The 19,211-nt window shown below is 31.9% G+C and overlaps 1 protein-coding gene across 2 annotated transcripts in view; it reads left to right on the forward strand.

Annotated features, from left to right (window-relative positions):
* Positions 1–217: 217 nt before the first annotated feature.
* LOC135954556 (protein FAM135B) overlaps positions 218–19,211 on the forward strand; it is a 66,139-nt gene continuing 47,145 nt past the window's right edge. For both annotated transcript variants that reach the window (XM_065504746.1, XM_065504744.1), the window contains exons 1-2: positions 218–824; positions 5,575–6,038. In XM_065504746.1, the coding sequence (XP_065360818.1) occupies positions 748–824; positions 5,575–6,038 (541 nt within the window). In that variant the 5' untranslated portion in view covers positions 218–747. The remainder of the gene's footprint in view (positions 825–5,574; positions 6,039–19,211) is intronic.

Below are 19,211 nucleotides of genomic sequence, written 5' to 3' on the forward strand. Positions count from 1 at the left end.
AAGTACTACAATTTCAGCTGCTGCCACTAAAACTACTCGAGCTACTGCTGCTGTTGCTGCAAATACACAATGTCAAATGTCAAACATAAAAATCAAGATTAAAAGGAAACGGTTTTCAAGTACTGCTACTAAAACTACAGCTACAACAGCAACAAGCACTGCTACTACCCAAACTACTGCTCTTGTTGCAGCAGCATTCTGCCAACGTAATTTGTAGGTGTGTTGAATCAGCCGCATACCCCAGCATAAAGAACTCACATATACCAACATACGAATTATTATTTGGATGTCATTATGACGTTATGTACCGTTAAACTCAAATACATACAACATTAAATACTAAACAGCAAGCAAGGAGAGCAAACAAAAAAAAAACTAACTAAATTTGTGTCAGTCACTATGTTGCTGTGTGTTTTGTGAATGAAAGGACCCTGACTGAAGGAAAAAAAATAAAAGAATCCTAGTCATTCAAACGAACAAATGAATGAGTGAATGACTCAGTGACTGACTGACTGACGGAACGTATGGCTGACTATATGGCATGGGAATTGTTGTTGCTTGCATTTGTTTGTTAACTTTTGATTCGGTTTTTATGCCATTGCCGTTGCAGTTGCTGCACTCAGCTTTTCTTCTCGTCCTCCTGCTCCCTCACCACCATCACTCAACATCATCTTCGACATCTTGTATAGTTTTGGCTGCACTGTTGTATTTCCTTTTAAATACAAGATTTAACAAACTATCAACGTAATGGGCGATTTACAAGCAACAATTGAATTTTCTGTGGAATTGTATAAATTTTTTAATGTCGACTTATTTCAACGTGGGTAAGTATTTATGCATTTAGTTGGTACTTTTCATATGCAAGACTTTTTTTTTCTTGGTTAAGCTTAAACATTTATGATGAGTTTTTCTTGAGAAAAGTTAATATGACGCAAAGAAATTACAGGGAATTATATTTATAGAACATCACAACATTATAACTACACCATTGCCAATTGTATTTCAGAATTTTTTTAATTCTATTTGAGAGATTTTTAAATTTCCAAAAAATATTCTGAAATACATTTATATTATTGATATATTATTGGAAGTTTCTTAAATACAATTAGAAAATTATTAACTACAATTGGAAATGGTGTACAAGTGGATTATTAAAAAAATGGTTTCATAAGTTTGAATTCTTAGAATTTGAAATCTCTATAAGCTTTTGGTACACAAAATAGGATAACTAGTTGATGTATTGAAGGCAAATAAGCATCAAACTGAAGAGGTTTTCTCAAAATTTATAAATATTCGTAGGTATTTAAAAGTTATCATATTTGCCAACTATTTAAAGAGCCTTCGTATTTAAATCAAATGATTTTTTTGGTTGCAAACATACACTTGTTATCTTTCAATACATCTCAAAGCCAATTATTTGAATGCCTTTAATATGCTGGATTGTAAGGATATACAAGGTGTGTTATTTTATTCATAATTTCTACAATATATATTGATTTTCGAACTTATAGATAAGTAGTGAGGTCTGTTGAAATTAACTTTCCGAAGACCACAGATATCTGACGGATATATTTATATGTGTAAATTATATATTGGATATTAAGACGGTTTTCTTGAATTTCGCGGAGTGCTGGTCGAATTATTGATATAGTATGGTGGCGGCATGGTGTAAGGTTAAAGTGCTTGCCTACAAAACCAAGCACCCCAGGTTCGATCACTTTCAGAAGAACGAAAAATTTAAAATCATGGTTTTAGAGTTTTTGAAATTAACCTCCCTCTAAACAATCCATCAAAGAAGCCCCTTAGCCACTCCTCCACCTGGAAAAGAGGATAACATCATGGAAAAGGTAGATCACTAGATAATTTTTGTCTGAATTTTTTTTTACAGTGGGTCAAAGTTATGATTTTTTGATCGAAGGTAGCATTATACTAACTGAAAAAAATGTTGTAAGTTAATATCTGAGAGAATTCTTATTGTCAGAGTTATATTGTGGAATTTTATGGGGATCATTTTTGTGGAAGATCTTCACCCCCTATCTCCTCTATTTAGGGGTCAATTTGACCCCTTTTTCGAGAAAACCGAAAAAAGTCTTTTCAAAAAGGACATTTAAGGATTAAAATATTCTACGAAATTTTTTGCTGTAAAATTTCAGTGGGGTCACCAAAGTTACCAAAGTTGTAAATAAAACTCTTTACGCTTAATTAGGTTCGAAATTTTTTTTAAATATTATCTATTTTTGCAATAAAATTTTGAATACAATAAAAACAATTTGCTAACAGGTGTCTCGTCCCTATAAAAAGATACACGCATCCAAAATTGAAACATGTAAAAATGCCCGTATTTTGAAGTTTTTTTCCAAAACTTAAAATTTTTCAAAAGGGAGCAAGGTTTGTGGAGCCATTTTGAAAAAGTATAAGCTTTTTGAACAAGTAATTGGATTTGGTTAAATCCTTAGGACTTGAAGATTAACAGTTTAGCGAAATTAAATAATTTTATGTATTTTTCGGAAGTCACTTACCTTTGAAAATGAAATATTATAATATAGGGATATTTCATGAACAAAAATATAAAATTTGAATTAATGTAAAATTTTAACGGTTAAAGATATTACATCAAAATTTTAAAATAGAGTAGATCCAAATGTCCTTAAATCAATGGGATTAAAATTTTTGATAGTTTTTTTTTTCAAATACCAAAATTCCTAAAACGGGGAAAATGTGTTCAAAATACTGAGTTTTTTTAGAAAAGGGCCTACTGTGACTTTATTTCCCGTGTGATAGTAAAATAACTTTGCTCGTATTTAAATAAGATATAGGGATATACGAACATGGAGCTTTTTCGAGGATCGGTGCTTTGCCTTATTAGATTTTTTTACTCAATTTTTTTTTTTTAAATTGTCAAAGTTTTGATAGGTCTGCGGGCGAAGAGGTTCGCTTAAGTGAGCCAAGTTTTACTTCACACAAATATACAAATTTTATATAGTCCCGAAAAAAAGCAAAAAAGATCTAGCAGAATTAAAAATACTTAATACTTTGACCCACTGTAAAAAAAACAGTGTTATTTTTACAGCTTTCAATAACTTTATTTTTATTAATAGTGATGAATTTATGAACCTTTTCCGTAAACCCTCCCATTAAGATTTTTATAGAGCTTTCTGTGACTTTAATCGAACAGGTAGTCCATCCCCGTTTAAAATCAACCACACTTTTGGGCACCTTTATTGTGCTCTTCAATTCTCGTTTAACAATAGCCTAATATATCTCGCTCCAGGCAGTTTGGAGGATTTGCCTCTCCACTCAACACCTTACTTGCCATAGAAACAGCATGCCAAATCAGGCCAAAAAATAAGTGAACACATTAAAAAGTCTTATGAATCTAAGCATCCGCTTTTGTAAATATTCATTGCTGTTAATTTTGGTATTTAAAGAGCCGTTTGTAAGAAATTCTTGGCTTATTTTGCCTCAACTGCACATGGCTTGCCATACCAAGAACATTTCGGGAACATTTTTGGCTTTTGGGTGCTAAACTTTTCTACGGCATTCCCTAGACCATCAGCAACATAAAAATATTGCCCGGAAGCTGCGAAAAATTTGACAGAACATACATTACGTCATCCGGCAGGTATATTTTTTGTATAAAATTTGACTTCAATTTCCGTGCTCTGTCTTTGGCCTCTAAATTGTTTGCAGCGTTTCTGTCAGGAACTTTTGGAATCTTGTATGTTTTTAAACCTGCATTGGCTTTAACTTTTCGTACCAAATAGTTCGAGTACTGAGCTAACTGCACTGCTATCCTACAGGATGTGTTGCGAGCTCTTTTGAAAATGCTTTTTATCATGTGCACCATTCCTTCTACCAGAACCAGGTTTCTATCAAGTACAAGTTCTCCCGATATTCCTTAATGACATTGATTATGCACTTTTTTCTCGTCACTAATATTAATCAAATTACCAACAAATATAATAACTGAAAAAAAAAAATGTTAAGAAAAAATGTGGATACAGGATTATTAGAAATTCGAAAACAAATTTAAAAATCTCCCTGATGTGTATTCGTACAAAGTTTAGTTCAAATAAATCAATAAGATCCACCCAATATCAGAAAATGAGTCGTCAATGACATCCAAAAGGCTTGGTGTCACATGAAGTGAAATTCTGGCTCTCATTTAGTATGTAAGCAATCAATAATTCTCTTAAATGCTTAAAACTTCTCCACTACGGACATATTGTTACAAAAATTGCATTATAAATTTGAATTTTACGATACGGCTGCTTGCATTCATCACGTTTACAAACATTTCCATCAGTAGGAACTTCTACTTATCAACAATGTTGATAACACGCTGTTATTAACATTTTGTATAAGTATGACAACATTACGTGTTAAAGCTGCTAAACTGCAGCAGGAAGTAGAAAATTCAATTTTTTTTCGTTAGGTAATTCATGAAACTACTAGAAGATGACACCGTGTGTATAAACAGTAAGAAGGATTTGCAGATCAGTCAGTATTGCGCTGTTAGATTTAACATCTATTGCATTGCGAGTGTGTTTTTAACGTGTGTCATATTAGTGTGTGTATTAAAAGACGCCCAATTGGAAAAATCGTCGTAGACGACATTGTCTTTGACGATTTATGTAAGACTAAGACAAGTCATGTCAAACACAATTGATGACAAGATGAGTGACAATGTCTTGAATGTTGACGAAAAGTTGAGCGAAATTGTTTTGAATGTGGTCTTCTGTAAACTTATAGCCGAACTTTTCATTGTTATTGTGTGAACGGCAAACGGAGCGATATTGTCTCTATTTTTGGCGTGAACGATTTTCGCGACGTTTGTTCGTAGAAGTCGTTGACGATTTGTTCTGACTGTCCTTCATGTGTCAAGAACGAATATACATTGTCGTGCACCTATCATTGAGGATGTCTTGAAGACGTGGCCAACTGGAGAGTAACTATTTAAATTGTTGTGTTAATTTAAATAAATATAGAGTTGCCACAATTTTTAAGCTACCGATTGCTTTTATTTGCAATTGAAAGAATATGGTTTATTTAAAAGAAATAAGCCACCATTTTTAAAAGGTAAAAACATAACAATATATTAAAAGTTTTACCCAGATTTTACCACTAGAATAGAAGTCCCATATTTATTAGCATTCACTTATAAATATTCATAATTTTCTCCTTAGTTATATTAAAAATTTGCCTGGCAACAGCTCCCATTTAAACTAATTACAAAATGTATAGGTATTTTGCAATTTACTTTTGAAGAGTACTCAATAAATATGACATTCAGGCATGACTTAACAGCAAAATCAAATAACAACGACATTTTAACAACCAAATGAACAGACACTTCAAATTTAATTTAGCCACAAAGCCATTCCCATAGAGAAAATACTACAAACAAAAAAAGACCTGACAATTGTTTTTAAATTGTGGCTCTCATAGTTGATGAAAATGTTTAAAGTGACCATTAACCTTTATGTGTATTGCGAAATAAGCTAATCATCAGAAGAAGAAAAAAAATAAGTGAAATACTTAAACAAGAAACATTTTTGATTTTCTCTTTTACAGTTTATATCAAGTGCGATGTGCCCTGCGTGTATCACCCCGTTTACCTGTACAAATCGAAACCACAATACCAGAAACCACAGCTAATGGCCAGCCGGCAGCACAGCCCATTATATCAAATGGAAGTGGCAGTGGCGGTGGTGGTGGTAGCAGTGAAGCTACTAATACAAACACTAACAGTAATGGAAGCAGTAACAGTGGTGCTGTAGCAGGTGGCATTGTTGGTTTGTCTAATGGCAGCAATATTGTTGTTGTTGGCAGTGGTGGCGGCAACATTGAAGCAGACCTACGAGATCAACAACATCATCTTCAACCTTCGGATATACCACCACTACCCAATAATGTGCACAATTTAGGTTCGGCCAGTATAATTAATGGGGCGGGTGCCTCACGTGTTTTTCAAATACTCTATCGCAATGAAGAGGTGACATTACGTGATGTAATATACTTTCGCACACATTTATTAGGTGAGTATAAATGACTTGATAATAACTATAAGTATGCGACCTAGTCGTAGGATACATTACATCCTCCCATCTAACCACCTCCTTTTTAAGTTTGTTTTTTCTTTTTCTATTTGGTTGTGATTCAATCACTTTGTGTTTGAGAGCAGGTTAATGGTGTGTATTGAAAGATTTCATGTTCCATTGTTTGTTTGCTGTCATTATGAACATGCAGACTAAATACAAAAAAGAAAATCATGAAATGAATTTAAAATCAAAGGTGTTCTTCCTTCGTTCGATGGCTAAGGTGATTCAAATTAAAATGTCTTTTCTAAAATGGGAGAGTCAATCAATATTCACATGTCATTGGCAAATAACAACCAATCAATAGGGAATTATATAAACTTTGTTTAAATTTTAAACAACTATGGAGAATTTAAAATGTAATAATAAACAAATATTTAGTACATATGTTTATACTAAAGATTTTACTGAAATCGAAAAACTTTAATCCTTTGATCACGGGGTCAAACGTAAAATTATATTTCATACAGAAATCGAAATACTTTAATCCTTTAATCATCGGGTTTTGGAATATATTTAACTAGCTGACCCGGTGCGCTTCGCCACCCCAATTAGAAGAATGATATAGTACTATTAAGTCTCCCTTTGTGAATCTAATTGTAAATGTCTAATTTCATATTTGATATTAGACATTTTTCATTATTATAGAAAATGCAAAAGAAAGTTACCACTAAAGTCACCTTTTGTGAATTCAAATTCATTCAGAATCATGTGTGCCTAATTTTAAATTTATTATTATAAAATATTCAAAAAGTACCATTGCAATAAACAAATAGTACCATTGATTATCACTTTTGAATTCGCATTCACTAAACAATAACCCGTCAAGTTTGAATTTTAAATTTGTATAGCCTTTCCTATATTATCAACTAATTTTGTTTCTATAACAATTAATATTTAAAAATTATCACAAAACCCAAAAAAAAAACGAAACCGCGGTTTTGAAATTCTTCGGTTTTTTGGAAACGCTAGGTCCATTATTACATTAAATTCACAAAAGTACATATGAGAACAAAGAAAAAGTACCAAGAAGTATGGCCTTGAATTTTCACTCACTTGGGACCATAGACGCCTAATTTCATATTTCTATGTCCATTATTACAGAAAATTCAAAAAGTACCATTAGAATATAGAAAAAGTACCAAAAAGCCTCCACTTGTGGTTTCCCACTCACTCCCATATAAGCTTAATTTCATGGTTTTAGGTTAATTGGTGAAGAAATTACAAAAAGTACCATTCGAATAAAGAAAAAGTACCAAAAAGTCTATCCCTAGAATTCTCACTCACTTAGGACCACATATGCTTAATATCATGTTTCTAAGTTCATTGTTATAGAAAATTCAAGAAAGTACCATTAGAATAAAGAAAAAGTACCAAAAAGTCTCCCCCTAGAATTCTAACTCACTTTAGAACATATACGATTAATTTCATATTTTTATGTCCATTATTACAGAAAATTCAAAAAAGTACCGCTACAATATATAAAAAGTATCAAAAATCAGGCACTTGTGGATTCCCACTCACTCCGGTTCATATAAGCTTTATTTCATGTTTCTAGGTTCATTGGTGAAGAAATTACATAAAGTACCATTAGAATAAAGAAAAAGTACCAAAAAGTCTCCCCTACAATTCTCACTGACTTAGGACCGAGTATGCTTAATTTCATGTTTCTAAGTCCATTGTTCCAGAAAATTAAAAAAAGTACCATTATAATAAAAAAAAGTACCATGAAGTATCCGCTTGAATTTTTACTCACATAGGACCATATACGTTTAATTTCATGTTTCTAGGTCTATTAGTATAGAAAATTCAAAAAGTATGTTTTAAAAAAAGTACCAAACTGTTTACCCGGATTTGGCCCAATATACAAACTGGTACTCGAGTTCCAAATAACACCCTGTTAGTTAATTTTTGTATGAATCCAGGAACCAATGTTAAAAAAATGATCAAAATTGGCTTAATAATTTCAAATAAAATGTATTTTCCCGATTTTATCCCCTTTTTGTTACCTTTTTTATCCCCATTGCTTTGGTAAAATTTTATTCAAATAAATTTCTGTATCGTGGTGGGAGATCATAATAAAATATTCGTATGTCTATGTCAGATTATAGAAAAACATATTTTATGAAAAAGTACCAAAAATAAACACAATTTGTATCACTTGAGGGTTCGAATTTCCAAAAAGTACCAAACTTATATTTTTTATTTTTTGATAATTAAAGAATACGATTTACAATTTGATTCTATGTTTATTGGTTTAAAAGATACATAGGGTGCAAAAAAAGTACCAAAATACAGTTTTTACCCGTTTTCTCCCCTAAATGTTTCGGATTTCGAAAAAGTACGAAACACCTGTCAGCTTATTTTTTAAATGGAGTAACATGCAATTTTAAGATATAAGGTTACCGAATTTACCCGTTTTTACCCTTTTTTACCCCCTAAACTTTCGAATTTCCAAAAATCCCTTCTTATCGGATCGTTTTGGGTAGGGAGGAACCCACAGTTAAAATTTCGTGATTCTTGCTTCAGCCGTTTGGGCTGTGCGATGAAGAATCAGTCAGTCAGTCAATAACGTTACTCTTTTATATATATAGATACCGCATTAAGAGTCGGAAAGATTCTGAACCAATTTTGATGCTGATATCTTTACCTTATCCCATGTCCTCGTTCAATCGTCCAATCATTGGCATCAAGTCCCGTATTCTGACGCTTAATAAGTGATAATATGGCTTCCTCTTCCAAGATAGAAGGATTAATCCAAACTCGTTCGTTCGCAAGGGCCTCCTCGTTCTAATTGACAACCTTTACACATTTGCCTCCATGGATCATAGTAAACGAATCATCTTCACTCCGTACGAGCACCCTGAAGACTTTCACCTTCTTTTGTAGCTCATTTTCTGATGTCAATCTGGTTGCTGGTTTCAGGCACTTGCCCGCAGACAAATGCATCTTACCTGACCTTTTTCCTTTTCGTTCTAGCTTGGTTTGCAGCTGTCGATGTTGATCCTCGATGTGGGGAGATCATAGGTAGTGCTTTCAATATTTAGCTTGGGGACTTTGTCGCTTGGGGAATTCCTCTCTTTGGTTATGATGTGACCCCCTTGGAAGTACATGACTTTGCTGTAAGACTTAATAGTTGTCAAATTTGAGATGGGTCACCTGGATGGTTTAGTGTTAGCCTGGCAAATGTTGCCTCATATGAATATTCGTCATACTCTCGATGACTATGAGGCATATATCTCTGTACTGATGTCCTTAGTAACTGAAAATTATCTCATTGCATTGGCCGACATGGGTGTATGATTTTAAATTTTTTTTTGACACAGAGGACAAATATCGCACAGGCCAGCCAAAAAAGTTGGAAGACCAGCTCTTGTTGTGTTGTACAACAATCTTCATGTTGTTGTGGCTCCAATTCCTGGTCTTCCAACTTTTTTGGCTGGCCTGTGCGATATTTGTCCTCTGTGTCAAAATCACCACTTCTGAACCGCACAAACCATCTCTCGCACGTTGAAGGCAATGGAACACATTCACCATAAGATTTGGTGAGCAATCGGTGTGTTTCAGCGGCAGTTTTCCCGGAGAGCATTAAAATCTTTAGCCACGTTCGCTAGGAAAGCAATAACCTTCAAGCGGCTATCTTCGAGATATTGCCTGACTTCTATATTTAGGAATTGTATCATCTTTATACCGATTTCGTATTGATTTTACAATGGATACCATACCTAAGCAATGTCCGTGTTATTAGAATGAACCAATAGGAATAAGTATGTTGTAATTGACTCGGACAAACACCCTTAAACCTTTTCAGTCTAGAAATAGTTTAACATTTCGAAATAGAACGGCATGTATATTCGTATAATTTGGTGCATTATCAAATTCTCAGTACACTGCTAGGTCACTAGAATGTAGGAGAAATATTGAAATGCTGCTATTTCTGGTTTGTCTCCGAATCTATCATCTAATCCAAATATGTATTCAAATGGTCAGAGAACGAATGTCCTTTAGAAATTATTATCTGGTTGATTCCATCTCAATGTGTTATTCAAAAAAGTCTTATTTTTATGGCGTTCAAAGATGACTATTGGAAGACGAGAAGTTAAGTTGTAGTTTTCTTCTCGGTTTTGTTATTAAATTGCGAAGATGGATTCCATGGCAGATTAACCGCAGCCAATTTTTCTGGTTTCAGTGGCCCCTTCCTCTTGCTTCTTGTTTGCAATAAGATGTAGTTTGTGTCATCACCAACATTATTATACCCTTCACCTTCGTGAGAGGGTATATATAAGTTTGTCATTCCATTTGTAATTTCCACAATATAATTTTCCGACTCTATAAAGTATATATATTCTGGATCCTTATAGAAAGCGTAGTAGATTAAGCCATGTCCGTCTGTCTGTCTGTTGAAATAAATTTTCTGAAGACCCCAGATATCTTCGGGAAAGGTATCTTCAATAATTCTGTCAGACATGCTTTCGAGAAGTTTCCTATTTCAAATCAGCAAAATCTGTCCCCAAATGGCTGAGATATGAGGAAAAAACCAGGACAACCTCGATTTCTGATCTATTTTTGACCCATATCTGGATTACTAAATCATTAATATAGACAATATGGATATCTAATGATAGATATTTCAAAGACCTTTGCAACGAGGTATATAAAAAAAGGGTAAGTTGGACCTACAATGGGTCAAAATTTATATTTTTTAACTCGAATTTTTTTTTTTTCACCAAAAAAATTTTAAAAACCAACATTTAAAATTAAAAAATAAAAATTTATAATTTAAAAAAAAATTTTAAATAACAATTCAAAAATTTTTTTTTTGTTGGTATTTTGAAGTATAATTTGGTGAAGGGTATATAAGATACGGCACAGCCGAATATAGCTCTCTTACTTGTTTTTTGAATGGTTCTTTTAGAAATCGGAATATTGCCGACTTTTTGCGATCTTGTAAGGGTTATTGAGAAATGAATCGCAGTCTACCCATCTTCATATTTTCCCTCTATTCGCTAATCCAGCATCTGCAGAATTTTAGATTAGATTAACCATAGTCAACATTCTTTGCCTATCTATATACGGCCATTTTTTCTGGATTTTTGTCTGTTGCTTGCATTAACATATAGTTTATTTGTCAAACGTAGCATTCCGTTATAATAGTAAATAATAGTAAAAATATAGATAAATATAGCTAACTATGTTAACTATGAATGTGTTCCGGGCTTGTCTTTAACGCCATTTTTATACCCTTCACCATGAGTGACAAGGGTATATATAAGTTTGTCATTCCGTTTGTAATTTCTACATTTTTCATTTGCGACTCCACAAAGTATATATATTCTGAATCGTTATTGATAGCGGAGTCGATATAGACATGTCCGTCTGTCCGTCTGTGTGTTGAAATCAACTTTCTGAAGCCCCTAAATAACTTATATACACGAATGATACATCAATATCTCCGAAATTCTTCCGGCTCGTTTGCTATTTAAAATCGAGAAAATCGGTCCACAAATGGCTGAGATATAAGGAAAAAACCAGGACAACCTCGATTTTTGACCTATTTTTGACCCATATCTGGATTACTAAATCATTAATATAGAAAATATGGATATCTAATGATAGATATTTCAAAGACCTGTGGAACGACGTATATAAGACCATAGTAAGTTGGACCTACAATGGGTCAAAATCGGAAAAATATTTTTTAACCCGATTTTTTTTTTTACCAAAAATTTTTTTCACTAAATATTAAAAAAAAAAATTTTTTTAAAATTAAAAAAAAAAAATTTTAAATTTAAAAAAAAAAATTAAAAAACAATTTCGAAAAAACAACTGGAAAAAAAATTAAATTTAGTTTACCTAAAAATATTTAAAATTTTTATTTTAAAGTATATTTTGGTGAAGGGTATATAAAATTCGGCACAGCCGAATATAGCTCTCTTACTTGTTATTACACAAATTACTCTAAAGTAGTTTAAAGAACATACTCAAATGGTGGCATGTCACAGTGTCCATTGACATAATGTCCATGGACATTATGACACCTCATAAAGTGACATTATGTCCATGGACATTATGTCATTTCGGTAGTGTCATAATGTCCATGGACACTATGTCACTTTGCTTATGGATATTATGACACTTTTGAAAGTGTCATAATGTCCAAATTTTGTTTAGAAAAACTAATTTTTATAAAATTTTTGATCCTAGTAACAGTTTATATTTTCATATATTAGAAAACTTCATGTAGCGAAGCCACCTGCCGCGTTCCATGGAGGAGAAAGCCTCTAAAAGCGGCCGCAGGCCGCCAATAAGAAATACATTTTTCTGCGATACCGAATAGTTGCTCGCCATGCTACTGAGTGCATAAAACTTGTCTTTGTAAATAAAGATTTTCTGCGTGGCGGCCTACGGCCGCTCTTAGGGACTTTCTCCTCCATATAACGCGGCAGGCGGCTTCGCTAAATAAAGCCTTTCTTGTAAATAAATTATTAAAATGTATTTTTTTGAAGTGAAAGTTCTTAAATTTTTTATTGAACTTTCCTTTTTTTGTCAAATTTATTTCTAAATTCATATTTATATTTTACATTACCCATTTTAATACATTTACTTTTTTAAACTTTAAATTTGTGACGTCTGAACTCCACTAAATTCAGATAACAGATAACTAAAAATCGCAGCTATCGTCTTATTACTACTTTAAATTTACAACGGTAAATTCGATAGAAGTTAAATTAAAACATAAATACTTAAATTATTTTTTAAATATCATGGACATTATGTCACTCCAAAAGTGTCATTATGTCCATGGACTTTACGACACTATACACATGGACATTATGACACTACCAAAATGACATAATGTCCATGGACATAATGTCATCTTTTGGGGTGACATAATGTCCATGGACATTATCTCAATGGACACTGTGACATGCCACCACTCAAATTGGGGAGGTATGAGTAGGAGTAACATTCAGCTCCACAGTCAGCATTATCTGATCGTGTAAACCATTCACGCGTTCTGATATACATATATGATATTACCACCAAAAAGCCAGTACCAAATTTCAGTTTGCTATAATTTAAATACTAATTCAATTCATAAATTAATACAGATTTCACTATATTTTCCCAACAAATACTCTTCTGCTCTTCCCAAAGAATACCGCTTTTTCATTGTAAAAATAAGTTTGATTGTTAATATTTTATTTATACATGAAAATTCAAACCTTAGTTAGCATCATCTAAATATCTTCAATTTTTATCCTTTTATACTTTTCTATTTATAAAAAACCTAAATTTAGGTCATGAAAAATAGAGCGACTAGAAATAAAATAAAAAAACTTTAACTTTTTTAACAAATATTTGTAAACGCACGTAGTTACGTACGCTTTAAAGAGTTTGTTCTAATTATAAAGTTCTTCTTTCATGCTCGCATTTTCATTAAGGAGAAAATACTTCAATTAAAAGCTTTTATAGGCCATTAATAACAGACTAGAGAAAGAACTTCCTCTCATACTCAACTAGAAAGTGTGTTTTGTTTGCACTCCTAATGCAGCAAAATATTTCAAATAATGTATAGTTACAAACATACATACATACATATTTAAGATAGAAGTGCATGAATGGGAGGAGTGTTGAATGCAACTTGTTTGGAGAGTGTTGAAGTTGGTGAAAATTAACAACAAAAAAACAGAAGTAGTTTAATTTTAATTATTAAATTAAGTTTGAAAAACAGAATCAACAAATTATTAAATATACACATTGTTAATGGGTCTACTTTGACACTTTGTTCAAATTTAATTTTAGAATAATTGAAACATTTGTGTAACATAAACTTATTCAAAGTATTGGCTATTGTTAGCTATGATCTTTTCCCATCTTTCTGGCTACAAGTGGATTCCGCGCCATAAGAACTTCACACTTTTTGAGGCCAAGAATAATTCAAGCCAATTTCGGTTACTCTGTTCTGAAGTGAAGCATATCCGAGAGAGAACGCTCGATCGAAATAAATAGTAGTCGGACAACGCAAGGTCAGGACTATAAAGCGGATGAGGCAAAACTTCCCAACCACTTCTTTCTAAATAGTTTTAAACAGGTATTGTTACATGTGGACGAGCAGCTTATAATAAATAGGACCCTTTTGGTGTCACCAAATAAAGATCATTACCTTAGCGCCAGAGATATTTGACTTTGGTGTCGATTCGGCTGACCGGGATTCACATTTGATCACTTATGCTTCGGGTTATTGGAATGGATAAATTTTTCATCGCAAGTAATGATTTGGTGGAAAAATTATTTTCTTTTATAGTGTTCATCATTTCCGACAAAATCGTTATTCAAATTCTCTCGGCTTCAATTCGTATGGTACCTTAGCGCCAGAGATATTTGACTTTGGTGTCGATTCGGCTGACCGGGATTCACATTCGATCACTTATGCTTCGGGTTATTGGAATGGATCAATTTTTCATCGCAAGTAATGATTGGTGCAAAAATTAGTGTTCATCATTTCCGACAAAATCGTTATTCAAATTCTCTCGGCTTCAATTCGTATGGTACCCAATTTCCCTGCTTTTGGATGAATACTGATTCTTGCAAACGTTCTGACGTTGCTGCTTGAGTAGCTGCCAATGATTTTGCAAGCTCGTGTTGAGTTTTACAAGGAGTAATGTCTTCAATTCATGTTATTCAACATTGTTTGGCTGACCTTGTATAGGGACTAGGTACAAACGTTGCGTGATTTTCACAAAAAAAAAACAAGTTTGCGCAAAATTTTATCAGGATTTCCGCATAATCAACAGATTTACATTTGTATGAGGATAGGTGAAGTTATGGACCGATACTCCCCATCAACAGACAAACTGAATGAACAGAGGATATTTGTCGAAAATCTCAGCATTTTTCGTTTGCCCAGACATGCAGACAGAATTTAACTATATAAGACAGACAAGCAGACAGACAAGACAGACAACATAGCTAGATATTTTTTTTGGTTGCTGTTCAATGCAAAAGTGGGCTACCTTTCGGTATTCAAAAGCAGATGGAGCTAAAAAATCGATTTGGAACTGAGCAAAGTAATGTAGTAAAAGTGGTGTAAGTTGAATATAGCACTAAGTAAATAGTTTGGGGTTACACCACTTTTGCGCTGATTGCCACATATTTGTATAGTTAAATTCTAGCGTCATTTGTAGGTTTTTGTATAGTCCAATTTTAGGTCTTTATATATTTCAATTTTAGCTTCAATCGTAGAGTTTTATATAGTTCAATTTTAGCTTCAATCGTAGGGGTTCATACAGTCTAAATTTAGATTCAATCATAGAGCATTATATAGCCCAATTTTAGCTTCATTTGAAAACCAATTTAGTTCTACGGCAAATATTTCAATATATTTATAACCCTCTATGAAACTTTACAAATGTAAAGCTTTAATTTTCCCCAATAAAATATATGGCTTTTATTTAATTAAACATTTAAATTAAAATAAATTTTTCTATTGTACAACATCCCTTGGTTTGTGGAGAGCCTAAAACACACACATCCCAATCATTTTCAATATACAATAAGTTGTCTGTTTGTTGCAGCACAAAGTTTAAATATAAAATTTGGCATCAAGTTATTGCACTTTTGGTAAAAGCGAACACTAAATCCCCAAACTGAACTAAAGAAAAAAAATAAAACTAAACATAAAATTGTTTTCGTCTCGACATGATTTGTTTGTTTTACTGCCGCATTGCTGAGATTGTTTTTCATTTTCGTTTTTTTTTTTTGTTAGTTTTTATAGCCACAATTCATTCAATTGCCCAGCATGCTGTGATATTTGATGGGATTGAGGAAACTGCTTTAAATGTGTAAAGGTTTTCAGTTTATCTTGTCCTGTAGCAAAGCATTTCTAAATGAAATTTATACATTCATGTCTTGGTAATGGAGAGTAGTATTTGGCACTTTAGGCTTTTGGAAGCCACCAACAATAAAGTGGCCAAATGAATTAAGATTTGTAGATGCATTTGCTGAGATAGTTTACAAGAAGTAACACAGGCTGTTAGTTAAGAGTTAAAAGGAGCAAAAAACTCTATATTTCCAAAAATGTATTATTTATAATTTGGGCTTAACTGAAGTCATTTTATAGCAATCTTCATATTATATTAGAAATTTGGTGTTATTTGTAAAGCCAATTAAATTTAATATGATTTTCAAATAACTGCAAGTTTGAGGTGAAATAGTTAGGGTTCATATTTTCAATTTGTTAGCAATTGTGGTCATTTCTGTTAGTTTAAAATCTATTGTTTGTAGAACTTGGCTATAAACCTTTAGCAATATTCTCTGATTTATTTAAAATTCTTACTATATCAAAAACTAGCATTTATTAGGCATTAAAGTTTACTTTTCAAATAAATTTTCCAAACTTTAATGTTTATTCCATTCATTATTTATAATTTTGGTAGTAATTTTTCTTTTATAGACACATTCATACAAAACTGTAAGCAATTGTTTAATAAGCATAAATTTGGTGTAAGATATTTTTAATGTTTCTTTTAAATTTGATTTTATGGACTTTGTAAATCATTTATTTGACAGCATAGATAAAAATTTAGTACTTATATTATTTTTATTTACAAGCAGTTATTAAATTATTTATTTCTTCTAGATTATTAGTGATCTTTGTAAATATAGGGTTTGCTATAACGAATCTAATGCACGCTTCACAAGGGATGTAAAACAAAGCATAATTCCCAAGATCGATATAAATTCTTAAAAAAAAGCAACAATTCCGGCCAAAAATACATAACTTTTTTATTTCTTCATAAAAATGTTTGAAATTTTGTATTTGTATTAAGATTAACATAACCGATCGATCGATAAATATTTCGATGTTCAAATACTGGGTTTGGCCAAAAAAGCATGGAAGTTCTAAAAGTATCAAAAAAAATTACATGTAAGTGGCTGAAATTTAGTCCAAAAATAGAGAATGAAATATGTAATCGAAAAAAAAAATTGGTCATTCAAATTTCGGATTACATATACAGGGTTTGGCCAAACAATCATGGACGTTTTAAAAGCATCGAACAAATTAGTTTATTCATGTAACTGCCTCAAATTTAGTCCAAAAATGAAGAATAGCATAAGTGATTGAAAAAATGGTCGTACAAATTTCGGAATACATATACAGGGTTTGGCCAAACAATCATGGACGTTTTGAAATTATCGGAAAAGTTAGATTATTCATATAAAATTTTAAATTTGGCGTACATTTAAGAAAAACGCACTTGATACATCGCAAAAAATATTAGAAATTGCATACAGAAGTTGGCCAACTAAACATTGACGTTATAAAAGTATCGAAAAAAGTATGTAATTTTTGTACATGGCTTAAATTAGGTTTATAATTAAAAATAACATATATAATCCATTGAAAAAATTTCGACATACAAATACATGGTTTGGCCAATTCAGCATAGACGTAAATAACTCTCAAACTTACATAATTTTTGAAATTGAACAAAAAAAATACAAAAAAAATTTTTAAAATATGAAGGCACTGAAATCGTTGTGGTTATTGGAATGGCACATAATTGCAGCTGAAATTTATAGTACTTACTCTTGATACTTTACAGTATTAGTATTAGATTAACTGCTATATATTTTATAAAAACATGTGCTAATTTGCAAAAAAAAAAAAACTTAAAAAAAACACAGTATACTTCGATTGAAAAGTAAAAAAATCACATTTTTATAATATTAAAATGACAAGAAAAAACCTTTGATTTTACAGCACTATAAATGGCCACACAGTTACTTTATAGCCAAAATAATAACTTTATATTCTGAAGAGCTAAGAAAAGTTTACCATCAAAATTGTATAAAAATTAAAAAAACATTTTTGGCCGGAATTTACCACCGTGCACTGTGTGAATATATTATTAAATTTTAGCTTCAATCGCAAGTCTTTATACAATTTAATTTTAGCTTCAATTATATAGTATAACTTTAGATTCAATCATCGTAGAATTGCATACAGTCAACATTTAGATTCAGCGAAAAAGTGGGTGTAACCCACAATTTTTTTTGGTTGCTGTTCTGGACCGTAACGATTATAAGTGATATCAAAAAAGTTATTTTGTGACTTTAAGAATATTTCACATGAAACTCTTAAAAAAATAGTTTTAATTAACCGTCATAAAAAAAACTCATTTAAGGAGTTTTATTTTTCCCCTTATTTGAGGAGTTTTATTTTTTCCGTCAGAAAATAAAACTCATTTTATGTAAATTGACACCTAAAGCTTGCATTACAATTTTTAAAGCAACTTGCATGGCAATTGAATAAATTGTCATTAAAATAAAATCAAGTGGGATTTTAATTGGTTATTGTTTGATATCTATTATCAAATTGTAGTTGTTTTTTTTTTCTTAAACAAATAAATTACTACAAAAATTATATTAGATAGACTCAATATAGAAAGATACTGAAAAAAGTAGAAAATAAATGAAAAGAGTTTTACTTTCTGACGGGAAAAATTACTCCACAAATGAGTTTTTTTCTGACGGAAAAAATAAAATTCCTCAGAAGAGTTTTTTTTATGACGGCCATTTAAAACTCTTTTTTTAAGAGTTTCATGCGAACTTTTATTTTAATGTTGAATAATAACTTAAATGTGGAGTTGAGATCATTTTTTAATATCACCATAGACTCTGAAAGAGTACGTCAATAGGAATCTATTGGTATATAACAGTATAGGTCTCCGTTGACTCTATGATTGAGTTTTTGATTTCTGGATAACCGTTATTTATGGTCCCTATCAATACAAAAGTGGGGTAAGCTACCTTTCGGTATTCAAGAGCAGATGGAGCTGAATAAATCGATTTGGAATAGAGCAAAGTAATGTAGCAAAAGTGGTGTAAGGTGAATATACCACCAAGAAAATAGTTTGGGGTTACACCACTTTTGCGCTGATAGCCTCATATTTGTATAGTTAAATTTTAGCGTCATTCGTGGTATTTATACAGTCCAATTTTAGGTCTTTATATGTTCCTATTTTAGATACAGTGCAAATTTAGATTAAATCATAGATCATTCTGTAGCCCAATTATAGCTTAATTTGAAGTCCAATTTAGGTCTTT

This window comes from Calliphora vicina, chromosome 3, assembly GCF_958450345.1.
Source record: "Calliphora vicina chromosome 3, idCalVici1.1, whole genome shotgun sequence".
Classification (NCBI taxonomy): domain Eukaryota; kingdom Metazoa; phylum Arthropoda; class Insecta; order Diptera; family Calliphoridae; genus Calliphora; species Calliphora vicina.